This window comes from Lutra lutra, chromosome 11, assembly GCF_902655055.1.
Source record: "Lutra lutra chromosome 11, mLutLut1.2, whole genome shotgun sequence".
In the NCBI taxonomy this organism is placed as follows: domain Eukaryota; kingdom Metazoa; phylum Chordata; class Mammalia; order Carnivora; family Mustelidae; genus Lutra; species Lutra lutra.
Window position 1 is genome coordinate 107,105,037 of NC_062288.1, and position 24,241 is coordinate 107,129,277.

The window sequence follows — 24,241 nt, forward strand, 5'->3', positions numbered from 1 at the left end:
CCACGGAACGGCACCCCAGGAAGCCAGGCCACCCTACCAAACAATGAGGTGAGCCGCTGCGCGGCACGTGGGAGATCCGAGGCCTGAGGCTGAGTGAGAGAAGCAACTTTCAGAACAAGCTCGGCTGAAGTTTCCCGGTAAAATGCACAGAAAACAGCACTAATGTTCTCCCTACGGATGCGGAGATGCAAGCGCGTCTGAAGAGTCACCCCCTGCAGACAACGACGCCTACTCCTGAGGCAGGTCGCCAAGAGGCCTCTTCACCGCGAGCGGTAAGGTGTCCTGCATTAGATGAGCACGTATTTGTGCGCTCGGCACACGGCTCCGAGAGCAGGTGCTGTTCGTTCCCGGGCGGTTCCCTGCGCTGCCGCCCTCCCGCCAGCAGGGGGCGCCGGTCTGCCCCGCACAGCGCCCGCTCGGTCCGGAAGTCCCGCCCCGACCGGAAGTCGGCGTAGGAGCAGTCGGGGAAAATGGCGGTGTCCGCGAGCGGTGGAGCGGCGCGCCGGCTCGGCCGCCGGGGGCGGGAACCCCACAGGCAGCACCGGCGCGGGGTACGCCGCGGGCCGGGGGATGGCACCGAGGGGGCCCTGAAGCGGCTAAAGCTCGCGGTGGAGGAGTTCGTGCAGGCGAGCTCCGAGGGTGAGATCCCCGGCGGCGCCGCGGGGCCCCCGACGGGCGGGCGCGTGCGGCCGGGCGGGAGGAAAAGCCGCAGGGAGCTGAGGAAGGAGAAGCGGCACCTGAGGAAGGCGCGCAGGCTGCGGAGGACTGCGGGGCTCGCGCAGGGCCCGCGTGCGGGCGGCGGCGGCGGAGCCGGGGGAAAGAGCGGCTCCCGGGCGGCGGGGGCGGGCGGTCGGCCGTCTCCTTGTCGGGCCCCGCCGCCGCCGCCGCCGGAGGGGCTGCGACCTCCCCAGGCCAAGGGCGCCCGGGCCCGCCCCGAGCCCAGAGGTCCCCCCGGGACCCCTAGGCCCTCTGCAGCCGCCGCTGCCGCTCGAAAACGGGCACTTTTGGCGGCCAACGAGGAGGAGGACCGGGAGATCCGGAAGCTGGAGCGGCGCCTCGGCTTGAACAAGCGCAAGAGGAAGGGCGGCGGGAGCTCCGTGCCGCTCAGCTTCGCCCGGGATGGGCTCGACTACCTCCTGGGGGCCCTGGAGCCCGGACACAACGGCGGCTGGTGCGAAGGCGGCCGTGCGGAGGACGAGGACGAGGAGGAGGACGCTGGACAGACGCTGCCCGACAGCGGCACCGACAGCGGCACCGAGGGCGAAGGGCCGCACGAGGGTGAGGAAGAAGAGGGCCGGCCGGGAGCAGAAACCGGAGCAGAGACCGAGGAAGCGGACGTGGACGACGACGGGCAACAAGGCCCGCAAGGGCGAGCCGCGGGCGGAAGGAGCGAAAGGAGAGTCCGTTTCGCCGACGGAAGGAGGGAGCCTGTCCCGGAGGACTCGGACGCAGCGGACCAGGTCGGTGGGAGCTCGGTCCTCTGCCTTCCGCCTGAAGGGAGGGGGTGGCACGACTGGGGCCGAGGCGGCCCGCCGGGGTGCTGGCACTTGTCCAGCCAACGTGTGGCGAATCGGGTTGTTGTGTTTGTAATCCCACAGCGAGCAGCTCCGGGAGAAAACATCCTTAAAGATCTCTTCATCCCAGAAAGCTGGTGGCCGCCCCCCGGTGTCGCTCGGTGTCCGAAGCCAGCTTGGACCCCGCCCCCTTTGTTCCGGCCGCCGAGGTGCGGGAGGCCTGCAGCACCGCTGCGGCTCCGCCCTCCCCAGTCCTCCTTTTCCCGTCCGGCTGCTCCCGCGGCGCATCCGAAACAGCCGGTCGCTCCCTGGGGTAGGGTCGTGCACCGAAGATGGAGTCAGGATCCAGGACAGAGCAGCGAGGCCTTCCCGGGCTGCGCCTCGCTGTTCACACGGTGCCCTCAGCCGGCAGCTGGAGGGGAGGTCGGGACCACGCGCGCGTTCTTGCGCACGTCTGGCGGTGACCGCTATCTGCCCCGGCATCTGCCCCGCGCGGGTGTGTGGTGGTCTGCGCCCTCTCCGAGAGCCTTGGTCGCGTCCTGGCTTTGCTTTCACAGCCTGTGAAGGTCTGTTCACGTGCGGCCTGAGCTCACGCGGGTCACGAGAGCCGCGGTTTCTGGGTGCATAAATGTGGTTTCCCCAGCCCCGCGTAACCCCCTGACGGCGTGGATCATGCCGCCGTGTTTGTCTCCCAGAGCCCGCGCCGGGCCCCGGGGAGTGTGGGTCAGAGTAGTGACGTGTAGCCCCCGCGTGGCCGACCTAGGGATAGTGAGCGCCCGGCGGATTCTGCCACGTGTCCGTAGATGCCTTGGACGAGATTGGAGTCACTTTAGGACACTCTCCCTCCGGGCTGGGGGTGCACGGGATTGAGGTGCATGTGAGCTGCTGGGCCGGCTGTCAGGGAAGCCTGGGCTCGTGCAGGGTGGAGGGCTCAGTTGTGGCCGGCCTGAAGTCAGGAGGCGGAGAAGATGCTGACCCCCCCGGGCAGCAGTGACCCCCACTCAGGACTCCCCACGGCGCTCAGCACATTTCTGAGGGGCGTTAAGCCTGGGTGGTTGGTCGTTACAGCTTCCGGCCGTCCCTGGGACTCTACTGCGGAAACATGAACATAGCAAGCAGAGAAGAGGAACTTGTTGACGTAAAATTTTTGTAATTCTGTCCTTTCAAGCAGAGTCTCTGTGAAGACGAGGGCAAGTACATCCCCCCTCACGTGAGGCAAGCTGAGGAAACAGCGAGTGGCCGGAAGAAGGAGAGCCTGGAGAGGCTCCAGAAACACGTCAAAGGTCTGATCAACAGGTAACTCGCCCGTTGCCATCCTGAGCCGTGCCAAGAGCTCGTGTGTTTCCTAAAGTTACAGAAACTTTGCCTGGAATTAGACTGTAAGCGATGGGGGGGGGCATGGTGGTTGGTCTGCCCCTCTCTGTTCCTGTGATCTGTACCCTGAAAAGCAGGAAGCCCACCTTTTCCACTTGGTACTTTGAACCCTTTAGGGTCCGAAAGCCACGCAGGTGCCCACGTGGTTGTTCTGAGAAGTCCCAGGAACAGGGGCCGGCAGGGCCTGTCCTCCCCCGCATGGTGCTCTGGCTCAGGAATGCGGCGTGCAGCCCCCTTGCTCATTCCTCCGGGTCACACACGTGCAGGCGGGACCCGTCCCGGCACCACGTGGCTCCTGCTAGCCTTTGTGGTCATACCCAGTCCTCTCCTCCCCCCACCAACCCCCCCACCCCGCCTCCCACACGCCACTGCTTTGTTTTTTGTTTTTGTTTTTTTTTTTTTAAATATTTTATTTATTTTATTTGAGAGAGAGAGACAGTGAGAGAGAGCATGAGCGAGGAGAAGGTCAGAGGGAGAAGCAGACTCCCCGTGGAGCTGGGAGCCTGATGTGGCACTCGATTCCGGGACTCCAGGATCATGACCTGAGCTGAAGGCAGTCGCTTAACCAACTGAGCCACCCAGGCGCCCCACTGCTTTGTTTTTAATGAAAGCAGATCACGGTTTCCTGGATGCCTGGGTGGCTCAGTCGGTGGAGCGTCCCGGCTCTTGATTCCCGCTCAGGATGTGATCTCAGGGTCCTGAGATCGAGCCCCACATCGGTCTCTGCACTCCGCAGGAGTCAGCTTGACATTCTCTCTTCCTCTCCCACTGTCCCTCCCCCTGCACTCACTTCCACGTGCAGTTGAAGTGTCTCTCAAGTAAATATTTTTTTTAAACTTTTTAAGATTTTATTTATCTGAGAGAGGGAGTGGAGTGCACATGTGTGCATACAAGTCGGGGTAAGGGGCAGAGGGAGAGGGAGAAGCAGACTCCCCCACTGAGCAGGGAGCCCAATGCAGGGCTCGGACCCAGAACCTTGGGATCATGACCTGAGTAGAAGGCAGACACTTAACCAACTGAGCCCCCCAACTACCCCTAAAACAAGTGAATGACAAAAACAGAAGAGCATACATCCTAGACCCTCCCCCAACATGCTGTGCAAGTGCTGAGTGTCGGCACGGGTAAGGTGGCGGTTGTGCACCCTACCCACCCTTCCCCTCTACGCAGCAAGGGAGCAACCTTTTCTCCGTGTGGGAACTAGGAACTTGTGCTGGCCACAGACCAGAACGTGGAGACGTTGCACTTTTCCCAGCAGCACACCTGATGTGCGAAGTAAGGCTGCTTCCTTGCCTCTGCCTGGGACGCTGGACCAGGCTACCCGTGGCGTGTCGTCCTGACGGTCTCCGTGCTCTTCAAGACAGCCCTCCGTGGGCTTTGCCGGGGCCACGCTTCAGGTGGAGAGGGAGGATTCTGTGCGAGGACACGCAGTACACGTTAGGTTACCAAAGCGAGATCAGAGCCGCTCATGGGTTAGATGTGTGCATGACACGGGGCAGCGGGAGTATCAATGACTTCCATTGATGTAAATCAACTGAACGCATCCGTCCTGGGTGAGGCCTCACCGCCCCTCTGCTTTGACCACCGTCTGCAGGTTGAGCGAGCCGAGCGTGGCCTCCATCAGCGGGCAGCTGGAGGAGCTATACATGGCCCACAGCAGGAAGGACATGAACGACACCCTGACAGGTGTCCTCCTGAGCGCCTGCGCGCCCGACGCCGCCATGCCCAGCCGGCTGGTGATGGAGCCTGTGCTGGTGCTCAGCACCCTTCACCACACGGTCGGGGTCGAGGTAGGCGCCCTGCCCGGGGCCGTGTGTCGCACAGGCTCTGGTCTTTTCTTCGTATTCCCCCTGCAGCAGGGACTGGTCTCAGACTCTCTGAACGCGGTGCCTCGTGCGGGCTTGCTGCTCCGGTGTCCGTGCTGGGTGGAGATCAGTGTTTCGTCATTGAGGCCAGCAGCCTGGGAGGTAGACCCAGACTGAAGCCAGCGAGGGGGACACGTGACGGGGGTTAGGCCTGGAGCCACCAGCGCCCCCTCTGGGTGGGCCCAGACCTTCCCGCGCCCTCTGTGTGTGAAGCAGGCCCGTGTGGGGACTCATTCGAGCAGCGCACAGGGAGCACCTGCACGGTGCCGGGTTCCAGAGAGCTGCCACTGAGGGAGGACTTGTCCCCGCTCGTCGTGTGCTCTGTCCTTGCTTGCCGGCCTCTGGGTTCACCCCAGGGAGGCCATGTGGTACCCACTCTGGCTCTGATAAAAAAGGCCTTTTCTGTCACTGCATACGGTGAGTGCCAGCCTCCCAGGCAGTGTTCCGTTCCCGCGGGGTGGCCTGTCCCAGGGTCGTTGGAGGAAACCGCTCTGATCGCACACGTTCATACTGAGGCCCGGGAACGAACGGACGATTGGTGAGTAGGGCCTCATAGTTCCGGGTGACATTCATACGCAGAAGGACTCAGTGACCCTTTGGGGCTTTCTGTGGGGCAGGATTTCTCCTGGAGGTTTTGGTTTCTTTGCCTTCTCATCACCCTCGTCCCAGGAAGGGGCCTCAGCAGCAAAGCCCGGCGGACGGCCTGGCCCCTGGGGCAGGTCTGCACATGGGTGCCCCCGCTTCCGCCCATCCTCGCAGGTCCCAGCAGGGCCAGGAGGGCAGGTGGGCGGCCGCAGAGCACTCTGGAGCTGTTGGCAGCACGCTGCCCCCCCCCCCCCCCGTTGTCTTGGTCTGCTGCACCCAGAACTCCCTGAGTCTCGCACAGCAGGCCTGTGCGGGTTCTCTCTAGCAGCCACAGACCAGCCCGGCTCCGTGGCCTTCACGCCACTAGAGTTTCTGCAGTGACAGCGGTGTGCCTCCGGGGAAATGCTGCCTGGGGCTGTCACCATCACTGGGAGCTCTGCACCGGCGTCTTCCCACGCGGGGGAGGTTCAGCGCGGTCTGCAGGCAGCGAGCGCGTTCTGGGGTGCCGCCAGGAGGAAGTGCTGGGGCGAGGATGGTTAGTCATCCTAACTTCTGCCTGATGCAGGAGGATGCTTTCCGGTGGGACGGCGCTCCTCCCGCCTGTCCCGCCCCTGCGGGCTGCGTGTTCTCCGCAGACGACCTCTGGAACCAGGCTTTCGCATCCAGCAGCAGTCACGGTGGGCGAGGTTTGGAAGGTGCAGGTTCCAGGACCTTCTGGGCACTGGGCGGGGCACAGAGAGGCTCAGGCCCCAAATCTTCAGAGCACATGACTCTCCTCCCTGACGTCTGTGCTGGTGATTTGGAGAATCTTGCTTCCGAAGCAGCTGTTTTTCTAAGAGCTGTCCTCGTTTTCACGTAAGACACCGTGAGTCCCTTCTCTTCATGGTGAAGTATAACGGAGTCACTGGACGCCGTCCCACCAGGAGGGGACCCGGGAGTGCCAGGGCCCACTGCCATTGTCAGGGAGCCTCCGGGGGACCCCTGCCGTCCCGCATCACGCTGCTGCTCCATACTGCAGAGGCTTCTCTGGAGACAATAGCCGGAGCGACGGTCAGTGCTGCAGGCCCTGCCGCGTATAGCATGCAGGGGTTTGTGGACTTGAACAGCGGAGGTTACGGGTCCTACTTCTCATTCACGCCTCCGCCAGGAGCACAAAGGACACCTGAAATGACTCATGCTACGGGAAGCCGTCATGGCAGTTGGCTAACAAGGTGCACTAGCCTAAGTTAATAGCACTAGCGCTGGTAGCACACTAGCACTTCTCCCAGCGGGCAGCGAGCCCTCCGCACTGGTGCCGTTACACCTCCCAAAGCTCCCTGAGAGAAACCTTCTCACGGGAATTCACGGAAGGAGAGTCTGTTACGGAGCCCGTGCTGTCAGTTACTGAGCTGTTTCTGAGTCGTTTAGAAGTAAAAATCAGGTGTGCACAGATCTGTGTTAACTTCCCCAAGTCAGAATTAATGTACCTTTTCTTTCTTTCAAAGATTTTATTCATTTATCAGAGAGCACAAGCGGGGGTTGGGGGCAGAGGGAGAAGCAGGCTCCCCACTGAACAGGAAGCCCGATGTGGAACTCAGTGCCAGGACCCTGAGATCATGGCCTGAGCCGAAGGCAGACGCTTAACGAGGGAGTCACCCGAGCGCCCTGAATTCACGTATGTTCCTCAGTAACTGCAGCAGCAGGAATGTTCTCCCTATTTTTCAGTGTTACCCTAAGTAGGGGTCTGGCTGGCTCCGTCAGTGGTGCGTGCGACCCATCATCTCGGGGCTGTGGGATCCAGCATGGAACCACACCCACGATGGGTGTGCGGATTACTGAAAAAAATAACACGTTAAAAAATAAAAATCGAGGGCGCCTGGGGGGCTCAGTGGGTTAAGCCTCTGCCTTTGACTCAGGTCATGATCTCAGGGTCCTGGGATCAAGCCCCATGTTGGGTTCTCTGATCAACAGGGAGCCTGCTTCCCTCCTCCCTCTCTGCCTGCCTGTGATATCTCTCTCTCTCTCTGTCAAATAAATAAATCTTTTAAAAAAAGTAAAAGTCGTACTAAGTTATATCTTATTTTGAAGATATTACCTGGAATGTAGAGTTTTGACGAATGTTAACGTAATTATTCCGCTCGTGTGATTGAAAACAAACCTAAGTATGTTTTATGCCTGAGTTTGTCTTGCTGTCTGCAGAGCTCTGATTTCCCTGCAGGTCGCATCTGGACAGTGTGGTGGTTGGAGGAGGAGGAGGAGGGTGTATCCCTCAGGTTCCTCGTCCACGTTTCAGTGCTCATCCCGTGGCCAGTGCGCCCACATCACTTCCTGCCAGCGCTGAGCCCCTGCCTCTGGCCCCTCCAGGCCGGAGAGACGAGGGCGGCGAACAGCAGGACGTTCTTAGAGCTGTACCTGTGTTCTTGACAGTTTTAATAATTTTCGTTTTTTAAGGCATCAGAATGGTTGCTGGCCCAAAACAGGACCTTGTTGATTTTAAAGACCAGAGGACGTTCTTAGGAGTTTGGGAGCCACAGCAGGTCGCCTTGTGTCATCGGTCACTGAGGCCTCATGCTGTCCATTCAGACTTCAGTGCTTAACATTCACGCCGTGTTGGAGTCTGTACCTTGCTGCGTGTACGCTTTGTGGGTTAACTTAAAAAAAAACACTGGTTTTTTTTAACATACATTTAAGTTTTGTTGAAGAAGGAAGAAGGATCCCCGCGAAGAGCTTTCTAATGTTTGACTTTTACGTGTTCACAGTGACACTCTCTCTGCTGTCTTTGTCCAGGTCGGTGCTCACTTTCTGGAGGCTGTGGTGAAGAGGTTTGACGCCGTCTATAAGAACGGAGGCGAAGGGAAGGAGTGCGAGAACCTGCTCACCATCATCGCGCATTTGTATAACTTCCACGTGGTGCACGCTTGCCTGGTTTTTGACATTTTGAAGAAGCTTATTGGGACTTTCACAGAAAAAGATATTGAACTGACCCTGTTAATGCTGAAAACCGTGGGCTTCTCGTTGCGAAAAGATGATGCTCTGTCACTCAAGGAACTGATCGTGGAGGCCCAGGCCAAAGCCAGCGCGGCCAGCGGCAAGTTCCAGGACCAGACCAGGGTAAGCCTGACCTGCTCCTGAGTGCCCGAGTGCTCACATGCTGACCAGAGCTTAAAAATAAGTGTTTGGGGTAAAATCACATGTAATTTCTTCACAATCACCATTGTTTTTTGCCTCATCAGGTTTTGTGGCTTTATCACCAGAACGTGAAAGAACTATTTTTCTTCTAAGGACTCAGATATTCTGTGAATTTAAGAATCAGTTTCTTTAACATTTATCCATTCAGAAAGCGCTTTCCTGAGGAAGGCTATGGCACGGGCCTCAGGCGTCCGCGCTGTTGGATTTCCGCCCTGCTGCTTAACAACGATGGGCCCTGAGTCTTCCAAGCCTTGGTTTCCCCATCGAGGAAGTGGGGGCTGATCGTGCTTCCCACCTCATCTGCCAGTTGCTTGAGAGGCACAGGCGAGCCGTGGGAAGCCTATAAGAGAGGAGAGGATGTCACTTTAGAAACGGGAAGTATTGGTGTCGGGAGCCCGCAGGGGAGCAGGGCAGGAGGGGCGGGCAGAGGCTGGCCTCAAGAGGCCTTGTGAACCTTTTCAGGGGCCTGGGATTTTATCCTAGAGGCACAGATGGTTCTGAGCCAGGTAAATGATGTATGCTGTTTCCATGGCACTTTGACCACACCAAGAAGAGGGGGAGGAGGGCAGGGCAGGAAGAGGCCACCTCGGACTCTGGCAGGGAGCCTTAGCATAGCAGCAGTGGCTGTGGGGTTAGGAGGTAGGAGTGAGCAGATGGCGTGGGCTGGCGGGAGAAGCAGTATGAAGGACAGGCAGGGCCAGGGTTACCCCTGGTGGATGGCAGGACAGTAGAATGAGACAGACTCAGGAGGAAAGACAGGCTGCTTCGGAAATCCTGAAATGAGGTGCTGGGGTCACCCACGAAGGGGTGCAATCCCAGGAGCTGCGCATGCTGGGGAGCACTGGGGTCCAGTGGGGAGCGGACGGAGCGCCGGCATTCAGCTGCTTTGTTTAGGGGAGGGAGAGCAGGATGAGGCTCCTGGAGCCTGGTCCCAGTGTCCCAAGGAAGCACTTGTTCCTGGGTTGAATGCTCTGAGGCCAAGTTTAAAACACAGAAGACAACAGAGGCAGGAAGGAGCCTCTGTTGCCTGGGGACGGGGTTGGGGAGATGGGGAGTGCCCATAGTGGGCGTGGAGTTTCTTTCTGGGGACGAAGAAGATGTTCTGACGTTGACCATGGCAGCTGCACACCCCGACTGTGAGCAGGGTGCACTGTTAAACAGGAGCTTTGCAGCGGGCGGGTTAGGTAGAGGCAAGTAGGTGGTGGTGGGGAGAAGCTCAGAGGGGTATGCAGAAACTCTTTTTTATCGTTCTCACAACTTTTCCTAATTAGGATATTTTCAGTTTTGAAAGTTAAAAAGGTAAAAAGGACAGACACGGGGAAGAAGTTGGAATACAGCGGAACTAAGACCACAGGGGCGTGATGGGCACCGGGGGTGGGTCAGAGGTGATGGGGGCGGAGGAGAAGACGTCAGATTTCGGGGTGCTCAGGGTCCCGGCGGAGGCCAGGTGGCACAGTCGTATTGAGATGTGGTCCTGAGCAAGAGGTTCATGTTGGCGACTCTCTCCCCAGAAAACCATCACTGGTTTACCGTCAGCAGCAGTGACCCTGTATGTGGCCGATGTGGCTCTTCCCAGAATAGAGGGTCTGTTGTTTGGGCTCTGAAACAGTGGTTTCTTCTGTTTTGTTTCCTTACAGGTTCGGTTTATGCTGGAGACCATGTTGGCGCTGAAGAACAATGACATGCGGAAGATCCCGGGCTATGACCCTGAGCCTGTGGAGAAGCTCAGGAAGTTACAGAGAGCGTTGGTGAGGCTCTTCTCTTTTTTCAAGATTTTATTTGTTAGAGAACGAGCAGAGGGTAGGGTAGAAGGGGAAGCAGGCTTCCCGCTGAGCAGGGAGCTGATGCAGGGCTCGATCCCAGAACCCTGGGTTCATGACCTGAGCTGAAGTCAGAGGCTTGAGCGACGGAGCTGCCCCGGTGCCCCTGGTGAGCTCCCCTGTCCACATGGGCTCGTTGTGAAACTGAAGGCGGTCGGAGCTGGAAGTCAGGTGCCATGTCTGGTTAGTAATCATTCCAAGAGGGTGCTTGGGGGGCTCCGTCGATTGAGCAGCTGACTCCTGATTGCAGCTCAGGTCGCAATCTCGGGGTGGTGAGATCACGCCCGGTGTCAGGCCCCATGCCCAGAGCAGTTGGAGGCAGCTTCAGAGTCTCTGTCCCTCTGCTCCTCCCCCTGCTGGTGCCTGCACTCTCTTTCTCTGAAGTAAATAAATCTTTTTAAAAAAAAGAGTTCCAGGGGATGCCCGGGTGGTTCAGGGGGTTAAAGCCTCTGCCTTCGGCTCAGGTCATGATCCCAGGGTCCTGGGATCGAGCCCCGCATCAGGCTCTCTGTTCAGCGGGGAGCCTGCTTCCTCCTCTCTCTCTCTGCCTGCCTCTCTGCCTACTTGTGATCTCTGTCAAATAAATAAAATCTTTAAAAAAGAAAACACCCGAGGTGGCTACATTGCAGACTGTGAGCCAGTTGTAGTGTCTCACCTGCTCCTTTCTCTCAGGTGCGCAGCGCCGGCTCGGGCACCGAAACTCAGCTCCGCATCTCCTGGGACGGCATCCTGAACGCCGAGCAGACCGGCCGCTGGTGGATCGTGGGGTCCGCGTGGACTGGGGCCCCTATGATTGACAACAGTCAGCAGAAGGTCTCAGAGAAGCCGCCCTCGGGGACGGTATGAGAGCCCTGCACCGTCCCCCTGGTGTCCCGCAGCAGGCCCTGCGGGAGTCCCCAATTGGTTGCATGGTTATGAGACATACAGGCATGGGTTTCCTCAGAGACCCTACAGAAGTTGTTACTGTTTTGTGATAGGATTTCACTCAATTTCTGTGGTTTCTTTTTAACAGTTTTTTTAAGTCCCAAAATAGTGTACATAAAGGACTTAAAAGCTGAATGGAACAAGGGGAGCCTGGGAAAATCGAACCCTCGGGTTGCAGATGCCGGTCCTGAGGGACAGGTGTTCCCACAAGGTGTGGCTTCCTGTCCATTAGACTTGGGTTTCAGATTGTCGGAATTCTTCATTTCTTGGTATTTGATTATTAACTAAAGTTCCTATATTATTTATTCAGGTTTCCTTCATTTTCCCCTGATCACCCTTTTTGGTCTCAGGATCCCATGACACACCTCCTCGTCCTGCCTCTTCTGGCTGTGGCCTCCTCTCTCTGATACGTGCTGGTATTGCCGGTCTTCCCTTGTGGGAGCGCACCAGAGAATAAAGATGTAGCATTCACACATAAGCGTATTTCCATGTAACTCAGAATTAGTCTTCAGTATAAGCCAGGGAAGCATACGTGTTGTCTTGTAGAGACTTGGTAACCACAGTAAATCAGAGTAACTTCTTGAAACATCGATGTGATCTTAATTGTCCCTCTTTCAGGTTAGTGGGAAGATACTAGAACTCGCCCGAAAGCAGAGAATGAACACTGATGTCAGAAGGAACATATTCTGTACAATAATGACAAGTGAAGATTTCTTGGATGCGTTTGAGAAGCTTCTGAAGTAAGCATTAGTGCAGACACTGTGATCAGATGTTGTCGAAGAAATCAGCACAGTTGGTTTTACAGAGGGTCAGGTCGATGCTGCTCGGGACAACTGGACTGTCCTCTCTCCCCTCCTGCCATGGGTCCAGTCTTGCTCCTGTACTGGCCACTGGTGGTCCCAAATTGCCCAAATTGAAACATTTTACGGCATATTTTGATTAAAAGTTTCAGCTGACCAACTGATCAGTCACAGTGTCTGTGGGTGGTTATAAATTTACTTAAAATCCTCATATTGGGGGCACCTGGGTGGCTCAGTGGGTTAAGCCTCTGCCTTTAGCTCAGGTCATGATCTCAGGGTCCTGGGATTGAGCCCCGCATCGGGCTCTCTGCTCAGAGGGGAGCCTGCTTCCCCCTCTCTCTCTGTCTGCTTCTCTGCCTACTTGTGATCTCTGTCTGTCAAATGAATAAATTAAAAAATATTTAAAAAAAAAACCCTCATATTGAGGCTGTGTTTCTGATGACTTCTAAATTAAAAAGTTCCTGGTATAGTTTCTGTAATTAGATTCTGTAAAAAGATTTTGAAAGTACCCGTGTACCTTCACAAAATACTTCTCAACAAATCGGATGCTAATTTTCCTTTATGGGCTTCAAATGCAGAGTACGCAGGCACGAGGACAGGCCTACCCACCGTTCCTGTCTTGTGATTCCCACTGCTCTCCTCCCTTCCCCTTGAGCCAGACTGCCAGGCAGGGTGCGCCCTCCTGAGAGATTGACCCGCAGTCTCTGTGTCCTCTGCATTGCAGGCTGCGGCTGAAGGACCAGCAGGAGCGGGAGATCGTTCACGTTCTCGTGGATTGCTGCCTTCAAGAGAAAACCTACAACCCTTTCTACGCATTCCTGGCTGGCAAGTTCTGTGAATACCAGAGAAGGTTCCAGGTAAGCCCACTAGCAGCCCACCAGTCACCTGTGCTCCACTATTTCCCTGGACATCATCTGGCTCAGCCCACCCAGAATGAGCACCCCGAGTGAGACGTTTAGCCTGCGCTGAGTGCTGTGTGCAGGGGGACGATTCCAGGACCCATGCCCACAGCCAGGCTCTCTCTCAGGGAGAGCAGGTGGGTGTCATAGAGGCCAAGTGACGGGGCAAAGGAGTGCCAGGAACCCTTTTCCTGTCTCAGAGGAGGGTGTCGTGCAGCCTACGTCCCCGGGGGAGTGCCTTTTTGATCTTAGATGGCACCAGCCTTCTCATCTTTCTCAGCATTTCTGCCGATCGGAGGGGAAAACCCACCACAGAAAGAAGCTACTGTGGCAGGACAGGAGGGGGTGTGTGCAGGGAAGGACGCCACGTTGCTCCAGGCTCGTCCTGACTCGGACACCGCTCTGAGTAAATGAGCAGTAGAATACGTCTGGATTACATCTTGGCGACTTGTTCTAACAGCGGCCCGCATTGTAACTTTTTTTTTTTTCCCCATCAGATGACTTTCCAGTTCAGCATATGGGATAAATTTCGGGACTTGGAAAATTTGCCAGCCACTAATTTCTCTAATTTGGTTCACCTGGTAGCCCACTTGTTGAAGACGAAATCACTTCCGCTTTCTATTTTAAAGGTTTGTATCTTGGATGAAAGTATTAAAAGCGATGAAAACGGTAGCGTGATTGTTCATATCCAGTACCTCAAGAAAACGCACGTCTTTAGATTCTAACTCACTGGGGATGTATGTTTATCACGTCCTAGCAGTCCTAGAAAGTAGCCAGAGTGGCTTGCAGTGTAGACGTAGCTCTGAACGAGGCATGGGTGCAGTTGTTTTGCTCATCTCTGAGAATCTCACTTGCACTTTGGGTTCATGTGCAGGTTCTAGTTCTAAATCCTCCACTGGCCGCTGCTAAGCGGGGAGGAGGACAGGGAGGCGTAGGAGCAGGTGAGCTGTGGTTCAGGACTCCGTGGTCGCCTCTCCCTTCGTGGTGGGTGCCCCGCCCCTGACCCCAGCCCTGCCATGTTTCTGCGTCTCATCAGAGCCAGTGAGATGTACATGCTGTGCTGTTGGTCTGGAGTGGACAGGGGAACCTAGGCAGAGCATGTGGGGTCGGAGGTGGCACCAGACCTGGACAGCGGGACCACCACAGCCTGGGCATAAAAACGGGGACAGTGAGGGAACCTGAGGGCCAGAGAATGCACAGGCCTGGGCTTCTGTGCCTTTTGCTCCCTGACCCGCAGACGGACTGCAGGCGCCATCTCCCACTTGTGCGCCTGTGGCCATCCACCAGGGCGCTGACATGGGGTCACTGTGTGTCTCTCCGGGGTGTGGGACTAGGTTTGGGCCACTGAGCTTTACGCCACATTGCAAACACGGGAGCACTGTAAAGCGTGGAGGGGCTGCCTTCTCGTCGCGGCTAGATCTTGCCCTCAGTTCACTAGGTTTTGAGCTCCGAACCGAAGAGGGTACGGTCATTCCCCAGGTTCATTAGAACCCGGAGCTGTCCCTGAAGCTTGTCCCAGAGCCCTCGCTCCGCTCTCCCACCACCCGCCGTTCCCAGGGGCAGGCATGCTTTGGAACTCTTCCCGCAGATGGCCCGTCGTCTTACTTCACACACGGTCCCCCTCCGTGTGGATGAGAGTCTCCTAGCCCCATGCTCCAGATAGCCCCTCACGGTTCAGTAAGTCAGCACGAGCCTGAAACACAGCCACGTTGAAATGTGGGATTCTCTTCTCTGATTTTAGCACTTCTGTAGTCCACCGTGTAAGTGTACCAAAATTGATATGGGATTCTTAGGGAATATATATTATATGAGTGATTTTCTTCTAGATCCAAATTTTCTATGTATGGTTTTAATTAGGGCGTAGTTTCTTTAAGGCTTGGAGATACGTATGTTTCAATTCTAGAATTAAATTCCTGATTCACGGAAACTCCATCCAGGGAAGGTTGCCCTGGACAGTGCCGTGCATGCCCCTGCCAGCAGGGCACAGAGGCCGTGGCCACACGCCCTCACCCATAGCTCTTCCATCTTCTGTAGCTGGAAACAGCCTTACTTAAAGGGGTGGGTGAGTTTTTACTCTACTTTTTGAAATTATTGAGATTTTTTGTTATTTATTTGACAGAGATCACAAGTAGGCAGAGAGGTGGGGGGACAGGCTCCCTGCTGAGCAGAGAGCCCGATGCGGGGCTCCATATCAGGACCCTGAGAGCATGACCTGAGCCGAACGAAGGCAGAGGCTTTAACCTGCTGAGCCACCCAGACGCCCTTACTTTTTGAAATTACTGAAAAAATTGATTAAATGTGACTTATTTTCTCTGTCCTGATTCTAATTAGGTAGTTGAATTCGGCGAACTGGATAAACCCAGAGTCCACTTTTTACGAAAAGTATTATATATTGTGTTAATGGAAACAGAAGTTGAAGACCTTGGTTCAATTTTTTCAAGGTATGTTCTCAGCTTGTTTTGTTAAAATGTGGAGAAGAGATGAAGGAAGTTATTTTTACTTACGTTGACTTAGAAAAAGCAAGGTTATACGTGACACGCAGCTTAGTACCTTATTTGAAGCTGGTGTCTTCTACGTTCAATTTGGGGAACGTGAAGCTGCCTGACAGCTGGCAGTGACGGTCTCTAAAGCGCGGAGTGCGCTGTTAAGCTCTTAGTTGAGAATTCTGCTTTTCAAAGCCATTCGGTCCCGTCTCCCGGTTGGAGGTTCCCAGGAGCCGCGGGCCGGGGGAGGCTGGCTCCTCGCTGACGCCCACTTCTGTGCCCCTTGCAGAGTGAGCGACAGCCCGAAGCTGGGCCTGCTGAGAGAAGGTCTGAAGCTCTTCATCGGCCACTTCCTGCTGAGGGGCGCGCCGGCAAGCACGAGCACGGAGGCAGCCAGCCGGCTGAGGGCGAGGGCCGACCTCTCCACCAAGGCTCTGCAGGGCAAGGCTTCCCTGATGATGTAATCCCGAAGCGGAGCGGAGCGGTGTGGTGTGCTCGTTTCTCTGAAAACGCCCTTTTTAAACCCAGAAGGCTCGTTACGCTGCTGGCCGTGTGTGCAGGTGGCAGGGCTCTGCCACGGGCTGCTGTGCTTGAGATCTACGTTTCCGGTAATTTTTAAATTCAAGGTCATACTGTGTTTCTGTTTTAAACATTCTCATGTATCTGTTTCCAGAGTGGGGAGGGCAGAAGGCAGGGAGGGCAGGACAGGCGGCCACGGGCACGTCCTCCAGTAGAGACAGGGCGGGGTGCGTGTGATCATGTGTGTGGTGGCCTTTTTTTTTTTTTTTAAAGATTTTATTTATTTGACAGAGATCACAAGTAGGCAGAGAGGCAGGCAGGGAGAGAAGAGGAAGCAGGCTCCCTGCTGAGCAGAGAGACTGATGCGGGGCTCGATCCCAGAATCCTGGGATCGTGACCTGAGCCGAAGGCAGAGGCTTTAACCCACTGAGCCACCCCGGAGCCCCTGTGTTGGCCTTATTTTTAATAAATGGTCCGCTAGGTGGTGCAGCGATAAAGAAATGGATGGGTCTTTATCTTTTTGATGGACTGATTTAAAGTCCAAAAACCATTAGTTAAATGTGCTAGCTGATACCTCATGGATTATTTTACTGTTGGGAACGCAATCGTGTGGGGAGGGTGAGCTGTTGCCTGAAGCCTTGTGGACACCTGTCCCACGCAGTGCAGATGGGAGCTTCCTGCCGGCACTCGGCTGCGGTTCCCACGTGCAGGGGCGCGTCCCGTGTGTGTCTGTCCCATGTGTGTCTGTCCTATACACGCCACGCTTTACTCGACAACACGGATGGCACCAGAGAGCTGTCAGACGCTGGATGGGTGGGGTCTCTGGGCGAAGTCCTGGGAGGAGTAAGTGACTGGGACAGCACTGCCGCCTGGGAACCGTGAACGCTCATCTAGTGACAGACGCGCCCCACGAGTACAGTCGGCTCTGGCTGAGTCTGTGCAAAGTCAGTCGTGACCGACAAATGTCTGTCCTTCTCCAGCTCTTAGAATTGGCTTCTCTGTCTTAAATGCTGCGAACTTAAGTGTCCCCTGAGGTTATTGAAAAGTTACCAGCATGTGTGCACGGAATAGTCTCTTCTGGGGCATCGACACCTGCCCAGCGCCAGTGGCGCGCTGTCCCGCAGGGGGCTCCCCTGGCCCGAGGGAGGCCTCTCCTGTGGAAACCCCCTTTGTCGCAGGCGTTCAGACACTGTCTGTACGTGAGCCGACAGCAGCGTGTGTTTGGAAATGACCACGTGACATTGGCAGCGTCTCCGTGTATGTCCCTAAACGAACGGTTTAAGTCTTGAACGGATAAGGAGCACGAACAGCGGCCTGCTGGCCTCTCCCCGCTCGCTGGCCCCGCCGCCGGCCGCCCGGCACGGCATCTCCCAGCTGCTCCTGAGCCACGTCCGCAGGGAACAGAGCGCACCGGCGGGGAACCTGCGCTTTCTCTGCGGGCCGGAGTCAGGCGGTGAGCTGGCGGGGCTGAGCAGGTGCCCCCCTCCACTGGGGCTCAGCACAGCCGCCTGCGTACCGGGGTCGGGCTCGGAAGAAAAGTGCGTCATTCGAGCGAGACCGCGGGCTTACCGATTCTGTCGACCTGCGCTCAGCGCAGGCTCCTGCTTCCTCGACGACCCGCAGACCTGCCCGCAGGCCATTGACGGCGGGGGCAGCCGCTAAGACTGAGAAGAACGGTCCCCGGGCCCTGACCCGGCCCTCACCTAGTGGGGGTGCGGCTGCGCGGCTGACTTTTTGCGGAGGATAAACTTGTGTCCACGGAACCCTCTTTTTATATTGTCTTTGTCACCAAAGCAGTAGAACTGTCTCTTTGCCGTGGGATGAATTGGTGACTTCATTCCTGACGCCCACGTCTGGCATGTATTAGATGGCCGGCCGGCCGTTAATTTCTCCTTTTTCAGCGTAAAAGCCCTTTATAGCAGCAAACTGTCACGGGTTATCACATGTTAGTATGCTGTCAGTAAGTAAGTGTATCTTGACCAAAAGCTACTCTGAACTCAGATTTGCTTGTAAACATACGGGTTTTCAAAATGTGTTACGGTGGGGCGCCGGGTGGCTCCGTGAAGCAGCTGCCTCTGGCTCAGGTCATGCACGAAGTCCCGGGTCCTGGGTCAGGCTCCGTGCTCAGCAGGAAGTCCGCTTCTCCCTCTCCCTCAGCCGCTGCTTGTACTCTGTCTCTGACAAATAAAATCTTAAAAAAAGATAAAGTAAAACTTAACCCTGAAGTATCATAGTTTATTATATCCCATGTACAATAAAGTGTATCTTAAAAAAGTAAGATGTATTACAGTAACACTCTGCATCTGGAAAACACTGTGCGGGTGCTGGGTATACATGGAATTTGGGGGCTTCTTGTGGTGCAGGTTGAGAACCGCTATTGTATTGACAGAATTTGTGAAAAGACCTTGTCTTTTAGGGGACTTCGTCTTCTTTTCCCTTTAAGTAATCTCTGCATCCAGCCTGGGGCTTGGACCCTGAGATCAGGAGTCAAATGTTCTACCGACTGAGACAGCCGGGAGTCCCTAGCGGATTTCATCTCTAAAACAGAATAAGGAACAAACTTTTTAATGTATTAAAATGTATAAATAAATTAATTTTTTATATTTTACTTAGAGTGCCAGTGAAGGTTTACTTTGAAATAACAGGTTTGCTGGTTGCACACCTTATCTTTCCAGTTTAGGGAAATCTGCCTAGCCTGTGGCTTGGGCTACACCTAAACGGTACAGTCCCCCCCTCACCCCTCCCCTCCCGCTTTGCCCAAAGACCCAGATAAAGCAAAGGAGGCAAAATGTTAACCAGTAGTGGATCTGGGTGAAGTTTATACAAAGTATATTCTTAACAACTTCTCTGTAAGTCTTAAATTATTTTAAAATAAGAATTTTTATAAGACATTCATAATGCAGAACTCATCCTTCAGAGTTTTAAAATACTCTAATGCTGCCTTTTACGAAGATGGCGCCGAAAGCTAAGAAGGAAGCCCCTGCCCCTCCCAAAGCCGAAGCCAAAGCAAAGGCTTTGAAGGCCAAGAAAGCGGTGCTGAAAGGCGTCCACAGTCACAAAACAAAGAAGATCCGCACATCACCTACGTTCCGACGACCCAAGACTCTACATCTCCGAAGGCAGCCCAAATACCCTGGAAGGAGCGCCCCCAGGAGAAACACGCTTGATCACTACGCTGAGTCAGCCATGAAGAACACAGAAGACAACAACACGCTTGTGTTCACTGTGGACGTCAAGGCCAACAAGCACCAGATCAAACAGGCTGGGAAGAAGCTCTAGGACAGTGACGTAGCCAAGGTCAACACCTTAATCAGGCCTGATGGAGAGAAGAAGGCATATGTTCGGCTGGCCCCCGACTATGATGCTTTGGATGGTGCCAACAAAATTGGGATCATCTAAACTGAGTCCAGCTGGCTAAATCTAAATACAGCTTTTTCATGATAAAATAAAATAAAATAATAAAATACTCTAATGCTTTTTCACAAGAATAATTAAGCAAATCACCTCTGCCTCTTTTGTTAAAAAAAAAAAAAAAAAAACTAATCAGGTCTTACCATGTAAACAGCAATAGGGTTTCTGTGGTTTGCTTGGACTTGGGACACCCGCTTAGCAGGAGGAGCAGGGTGGATGGAGGGGAGATCCGGTTCCTTCCTGATCGCTGAGCCACAGTCCGCGCCTCAGGATCAAAGCCCACACGTGGGCTGGGTGGTGGCCTTGGGCACCAGTCACAGAGAGTTGAGCGCCCGTGCAGGGGCTGGGGAGGATCCAGACTCCCCATGCGCTCGTGGCACCAGCACCTTCCCGCCCTGACACTCGGATCGCACTTGTGCTTTGTCTCCACAGCCGGTCGCCAGTCAGCAGCGAGGCCAGGAGCCACGTGAGAGAAACTTGCAGCATCACATCCCTTTTCCCTAAATGACTGTTTCCTGAGAACTGGTCTAATTACCAAATCGGGAACAAACCCTGATGGAACTCTGGCACGGTCCCTTCGCTTGGGTTTTCACGCTGTTCCCCGTTCACGCAGATTCGACTCCTGTTCCTTCTCTGCGGGACAGCGGGAGGCATGGGTCGCAGGCGGTAGCTGGTCTGCATCGGGGCAGGCTTGGCTGGGCTCTGCCCCGGCCACTGACGGGTCCTCCGCACGTCAGTGGGAGCCGCGTGAACCCGTCACCGCGCCCCGGTCACCGCAGCCTCCCCGCGGAAGGCGGAAGTCACCCGCTCTCTGGGGTTCTCGGGGGCTCAGGGACCCTGAGCAGCCTGGTGGCCCTCCGGGGCTCTCCCGGGCCTCGGTCCCTCGTGGAGCGTCTCTGCTGGAACAGTGAGTGCTTCTGTCTTCCTCAGGGAAGGCTGCGAGCGGGGCGACGTGCCAGGCCCTGAGCCCCGCAGAATGCCCTGCCTGACCCTCGACCTGCCGCCGGGCCCTTGAAATCCTTCGCTTGAGCTTATCCCTCGTCTGGGCGCCCTGTCCCCGATGCCAGAGCACACGGCGCCCACTGCCGGCTCCTAACGCAGGCTGTGGCGGGTGCGGCTGTGGACGGTTCCTCCCCAGCTCCCCGCCCCGCGAAGGCACTTCCCGCTCTCGAACCGCGCGGGCATGTTTGTTCGCGTGGCCGGGGGGGCGCGGGGGGGCTCTGACATCCGCTCTGACATCCGCGGCCCCTCAGAGTGTGGATGGTTGGTCCCGTTCTGCGCTCCCTGGGGGCCTGCCGGTGCCACCCAGTGAGCCGAGCCTGGGGAGCCCCTGAGCCCCGAGACCTGCCTGAAGTCTGAGCAGCAGGCCCCGTGGTGACCATGCCCCAGACGTGTGAGGCGAGCAGCCAGTCATGCCCGAGGGACAGCGACGGAGAGCTGCCCCTGGGAAGAGCTGAGCAGGGTGTTGTGGGGGGGCTCCCGGCGCAGCTGCCCAGGCACAGAGCCCTGCTGTGGCCTGGCCCCGGACGTGGCAGGACCACGGTGCACGTGGAGCCTGACCGAAGGGCCCCAGTCTCCACGAGGAGGACGTGGGGTTTGGTCGGTGACAGCAGACCATCAGGGGATCATTGAGGAGACTAAGTGCCTGAAGTTGGGTTTCAAAAATGTTGACAGATGAAGCCCGGCTCTGGTTGGGCAGGTGGGCATGTTGGGGACAGAGGACGGGCCGTTAGTGGGCTCCTGTGACCTTCCCAGCCAGGTGGCCACACCCGGGCCAGCGCAGGTGCCGCAGTGAGGGAGGCGTTTCGGAGGCATGTAGGGGAGAGGGCAGCTCGGCCTCTGGCGCCCGGGAACCCACGGGGATCAGGGTCAGGGCGGCTCAGACATAGCCCCTGGAGGTGGAACCCCACAGGGAGTCGGGGGCCCAAGGGCCGAGAACACCACCGGCCGCGGGATTGGTTTTGGGGGTGTCTAGAGCAGGTCAAAGACACATCCTGGGGACAGCGGCTCGCTGTGCAATCCGGACAGTTACTGACAGTCTGGAGAACACGGGTTTTCCCCGAGTGATCTGAGTCTGGGGAGCCACGCTTCCCTTTTTCCCACCCTTGAGGTTCTCTGCCCTGCGCTGCGTGGGCGATGCTGGCAGGAGGGAGCTGGCCACCGCGGGGTCGAGGTCACCAGAAAGGGACATTTATCTTTAGCTCGTCTGGATAAATGATGAAAAATTATGTTTGCGCGATAAGATGATGAAAGGGAAATGGGGCCTGGCTTCGGGAGCTCCGAGGGTGCAGAGGTGATGTCAGACACAGCGAGGGCCGCATGGGCTTGGGAAACAATGTCCTGTGTGTGCCCACAGGCCGCCACAGCCCAGCAGGTTTGACCTCGAGCGTGTCCAAACAAGGATATATGAGCCACTGACCTTCACGGGTTATCAAGGCAACGCTCTCCCACCCTTTCCCTGAAGATTGCCTGCCCCCAACGTGCTGCGCCGTCCCCACTCCCCCACCCCATGTGCTCCAGCAGGGACCCCGCCAAGGCCCTGCCCTGGGGAGTGGCAGAGCCGGACAGAAAGCCAGGACAGCCTTCAGCCTGGGCCAGAGTGAAAATGATCAGGAGTGTTTTAAAAAGTGTTCTTTCTAGAAAGTCATTCATTATGGGCCACCCCTCCCATTTTACTTTGTCACATCCTCCTCCTGTGCTTTTGGTGGCCAGGCTGTCCTTTTCTCCTGTTTGTATGTCCATCCCCGTGCGTTCACACTCGCCCGCGTGCTGTGCTGGACTCGTCGGCAAACATGCACATCGGGACACTCTGCTCCTAAAGCCTCAGCCCGCGTCTCCCGAGAATGACAGCATTCTCTGGAGCCCCCGGCACTGTCATCACCGCGGAGAGCCTGGCGCTTGTGGGTGCCAGAGGCTGGCGGACGGCCCAGCCCGACGCTGCCCTTGTTCTGAAGTCAGTTTTCTAGAGCTGCTTGTTCCCACCACCAAGAATACAAAAGGAACAGAGGAAACCAGAGAGGGAGACAAACCATGAGAGACTCTTAATCTCAGGGAACAAACTGAGAGTTCTGGGGGGAGGATGGGGGAGGGTTTGGGAGGGGGATGGTGACCAGGGATGGACATCGGGGAGGGTGTGTGTTGTGGGGAGTGCTGGGAAGTGTGTAAGCCTGATGAGTCACAGACCTGTACTCCCGAAACAACACATTATATGTTAATAATTTTTTTTAAAAAAAGAATACAACCGAGGTCCAAACATCTCCTTTCCATTCCTCCTTTAGTGTCAAACACGTCTCTGCTTCTTAAAAAAGTTCACGGTGCTGGGCTTGTGAAGAGTCAGGGCCAAGCGTTACCTCGAATCCTGGACGTGTCTGTGAGCCTCGGGGTGAACCCTCTGGGAGCAGCGCCACATGGTGACGCCTGAGCCTCTCAGCGGTGCCCGGGGACGTAATCAGGACCAGCAGTTCTAAGATCCATCCTTAATTCAAGGCCACCAGACCTGTCCACAGGACAGGTACATTTTTACCTTTGTCATTTGTAAGGGAAATTGTTCATCAGACTTAAGGACATTTTACAAGGGGAAAAGATGGCAAAATGTGGATTTCCTGTTGGCCACCAGTAGTTGGTGGCTTAGGCAGCCCTTGGTCACCCTTGCCAGACTCGGGGGGTGCAGAATGGTCATTGTCTAGCTCGTCACTCTCCTACCTTATCCGCTGATGTTCTTCCTTTGAAACGGGACGTCCTGGTGGAGCGCCTGGCCGGCTCGGCCCGTGGGATGTGCAACTCTTGATCCTGGGGCTGTGCGTTTGGGCCCCACATCGAGTGTAGAGATTATTTAAGTAAATAAATAAAAATAAACTTTAAAAAAGTCATGAGCACGTGAAATGAGTCTCCCTCTGCTGCTCTCTGCTTTTTCTGGAAAAGGTCAGACTCCACACGTCTTTCCTGAAGCATCGATGAGTGATTCGCCGCCACGCACACAGTGGGACGTCACCACCGGCCGTGGGGGCACCAAGGGCCCATTCTCAGGCGGGGGCTCGGGAGTCTCCAGGCTGGGGCAGGCCCTGTGGGGCTCAGCCCTGCCGTTTTCCAGGTGGGGGACTGGTCTTCTGCCCGTCGGGGGTCAGGTCCAGCCGGGTGGCGGGAAGCCCTGGGTGCACGGGAAGCTTGCGAACCACCCAGGTTCATGGCCGTGCAACCGGCGTGACTACCCTTCGCAGCCCGGTGCGTAGGTCCGTCCGCACTGCTCTGTCACGTTGCGCGGGGGCTGCTAACGGCAAAGGTCGGGCAGCACACTGTACTCTCCCACTGTAACGAGGCCGGGACCCTCACGAGACGCACCCGTGGTCGCTCGTGAGGTGCAGAGGGACGCAGTGTCGGACCTGGCCGCCGCTGCCACCAGCCCGGCTCACGGCCAGCTCCTCCCCGACCGGCGACCCGGCAGCTGCCACATCGTGGAGCCACCATCGCTGAGGAAGCCGACTTGCCGCGTGTGTTTTCTCTAACTGTTCGGGTGGGTTTGTGGGCACCTGTGACCCTGTGATCACATCAGGGATCAGGACAGGGCGGGCTCACAAGCAGCTTGTTCAGTGGTACCATCCTCAGTGTCGTCTTCACGCTGGCCTTTCCTCCTGACCGTGAGCAGAGCGGGCTGGGTGACCAGCTGGCCCGGTTTGTGTGGGACTCGGGGGTTCTCTGGATGGAGCTCTTTTGGTGCTAAAGCTGGGAAGGTCACCCCAAGTCCCGGAGCCGGTGTGCAGCACCAGACAAGGTGTTGGGTAAAATCTGCAGGGACAGTCGGGGCTCGGGGACTGAAGTGTGGCATGAGCGAGGGGCTTGTTACTGTTCAGCCACACCTGTGGCGCCCGTCCCTCCCCTGTGGTGC

General features: G+C 56.4%; 1 protein-coding gene and 1 pseudogene across 6 annotated transcripts; both read left to right on the forward strand.

Moving 5' to 3' along the window:
• The first annotated feature begins 353 nt into the window (after nt 1-353).
• Nucleotides 354-23,092, forward strand: NOM1 (nucleolar protein with MIF4G domain 1). 6 transcript variants are annotated; one of them, XR_007121443.1, is made up of 12 exons: nt 354-1,460; nt 2,683-2,810; nt 4,480-4,675; nt 8,102-8,425; nt 10,141-10,251; nt 10,996-11,163; nt 11,866-11,987; nt 12,772-12,904; nt 13,444-13,575; nt 15,278-15,387; nt 15,719-16,037; nt 22,638-23,092. XR_007121443.1 is itself a non-coding variant. In XM_047694595.1 (11 exons), the coding sequence occupies exons 1-11, from the start codon at nt 471-473 to the stop codon at nt 15,891-15,893; spliced, it is 2,589 nt and encodes an 862-aa protein (XP_047550551.1). In that variant the 5' UTR covers nt 354-470; the 3' UTR covers nt 15,894-19,009. The 6 variants fall into 6 exon arrangements, 4 of the variants coding, with proteins under 4 accessions (XP_047550551.1, XP_047550552.1, XP_047550553.1 ...); XR_007121444.1 differs by lacking the exon at nt 22,638-23,092 and adding an exon at nt 19,792-19,810; XM_047694595.1 differs by lacking the exon at nt 22,638-23,092 and having other exon boundaries at nt 15,719-19,009.
• On the forward strand, nt 18,869-19,394 carry LOC125080649 (60S ribosomal protein L23a-like; annotated as a pseudogene).
• Nucleotides 23,093-24,241: the final 1,149 nt, after the last annotated feature.

What these genes read in the sequence shown, in the direction of transcription:
- NOM1 (XM_047694595.1), top strand. Translation starts at nt 471, where the DNA reads ATGGCGGTGTCCGCGAGCGGTGGAGCGGCGCGCCGGCTCGGCCGCCGG. An exon ending in GGAAGTTACAGAGAGCGTTG is followed by an intron (nt 10,252 to 10,995) that starts GTGAGGCTCTTC and finishes CCTTTCTCTCAG; the next exon opens with GTGCGCAGCGCCGGCTCGGG. An exon ending in TTCCGCTTTCTATTTTAAAG is followed by an intron (nt 13,576 to 15,277) that starts GTTTGTATCTTG and finishes GATTCTAATTAG; the next exon opens with GTAGTTGAATTCGGCGAACT.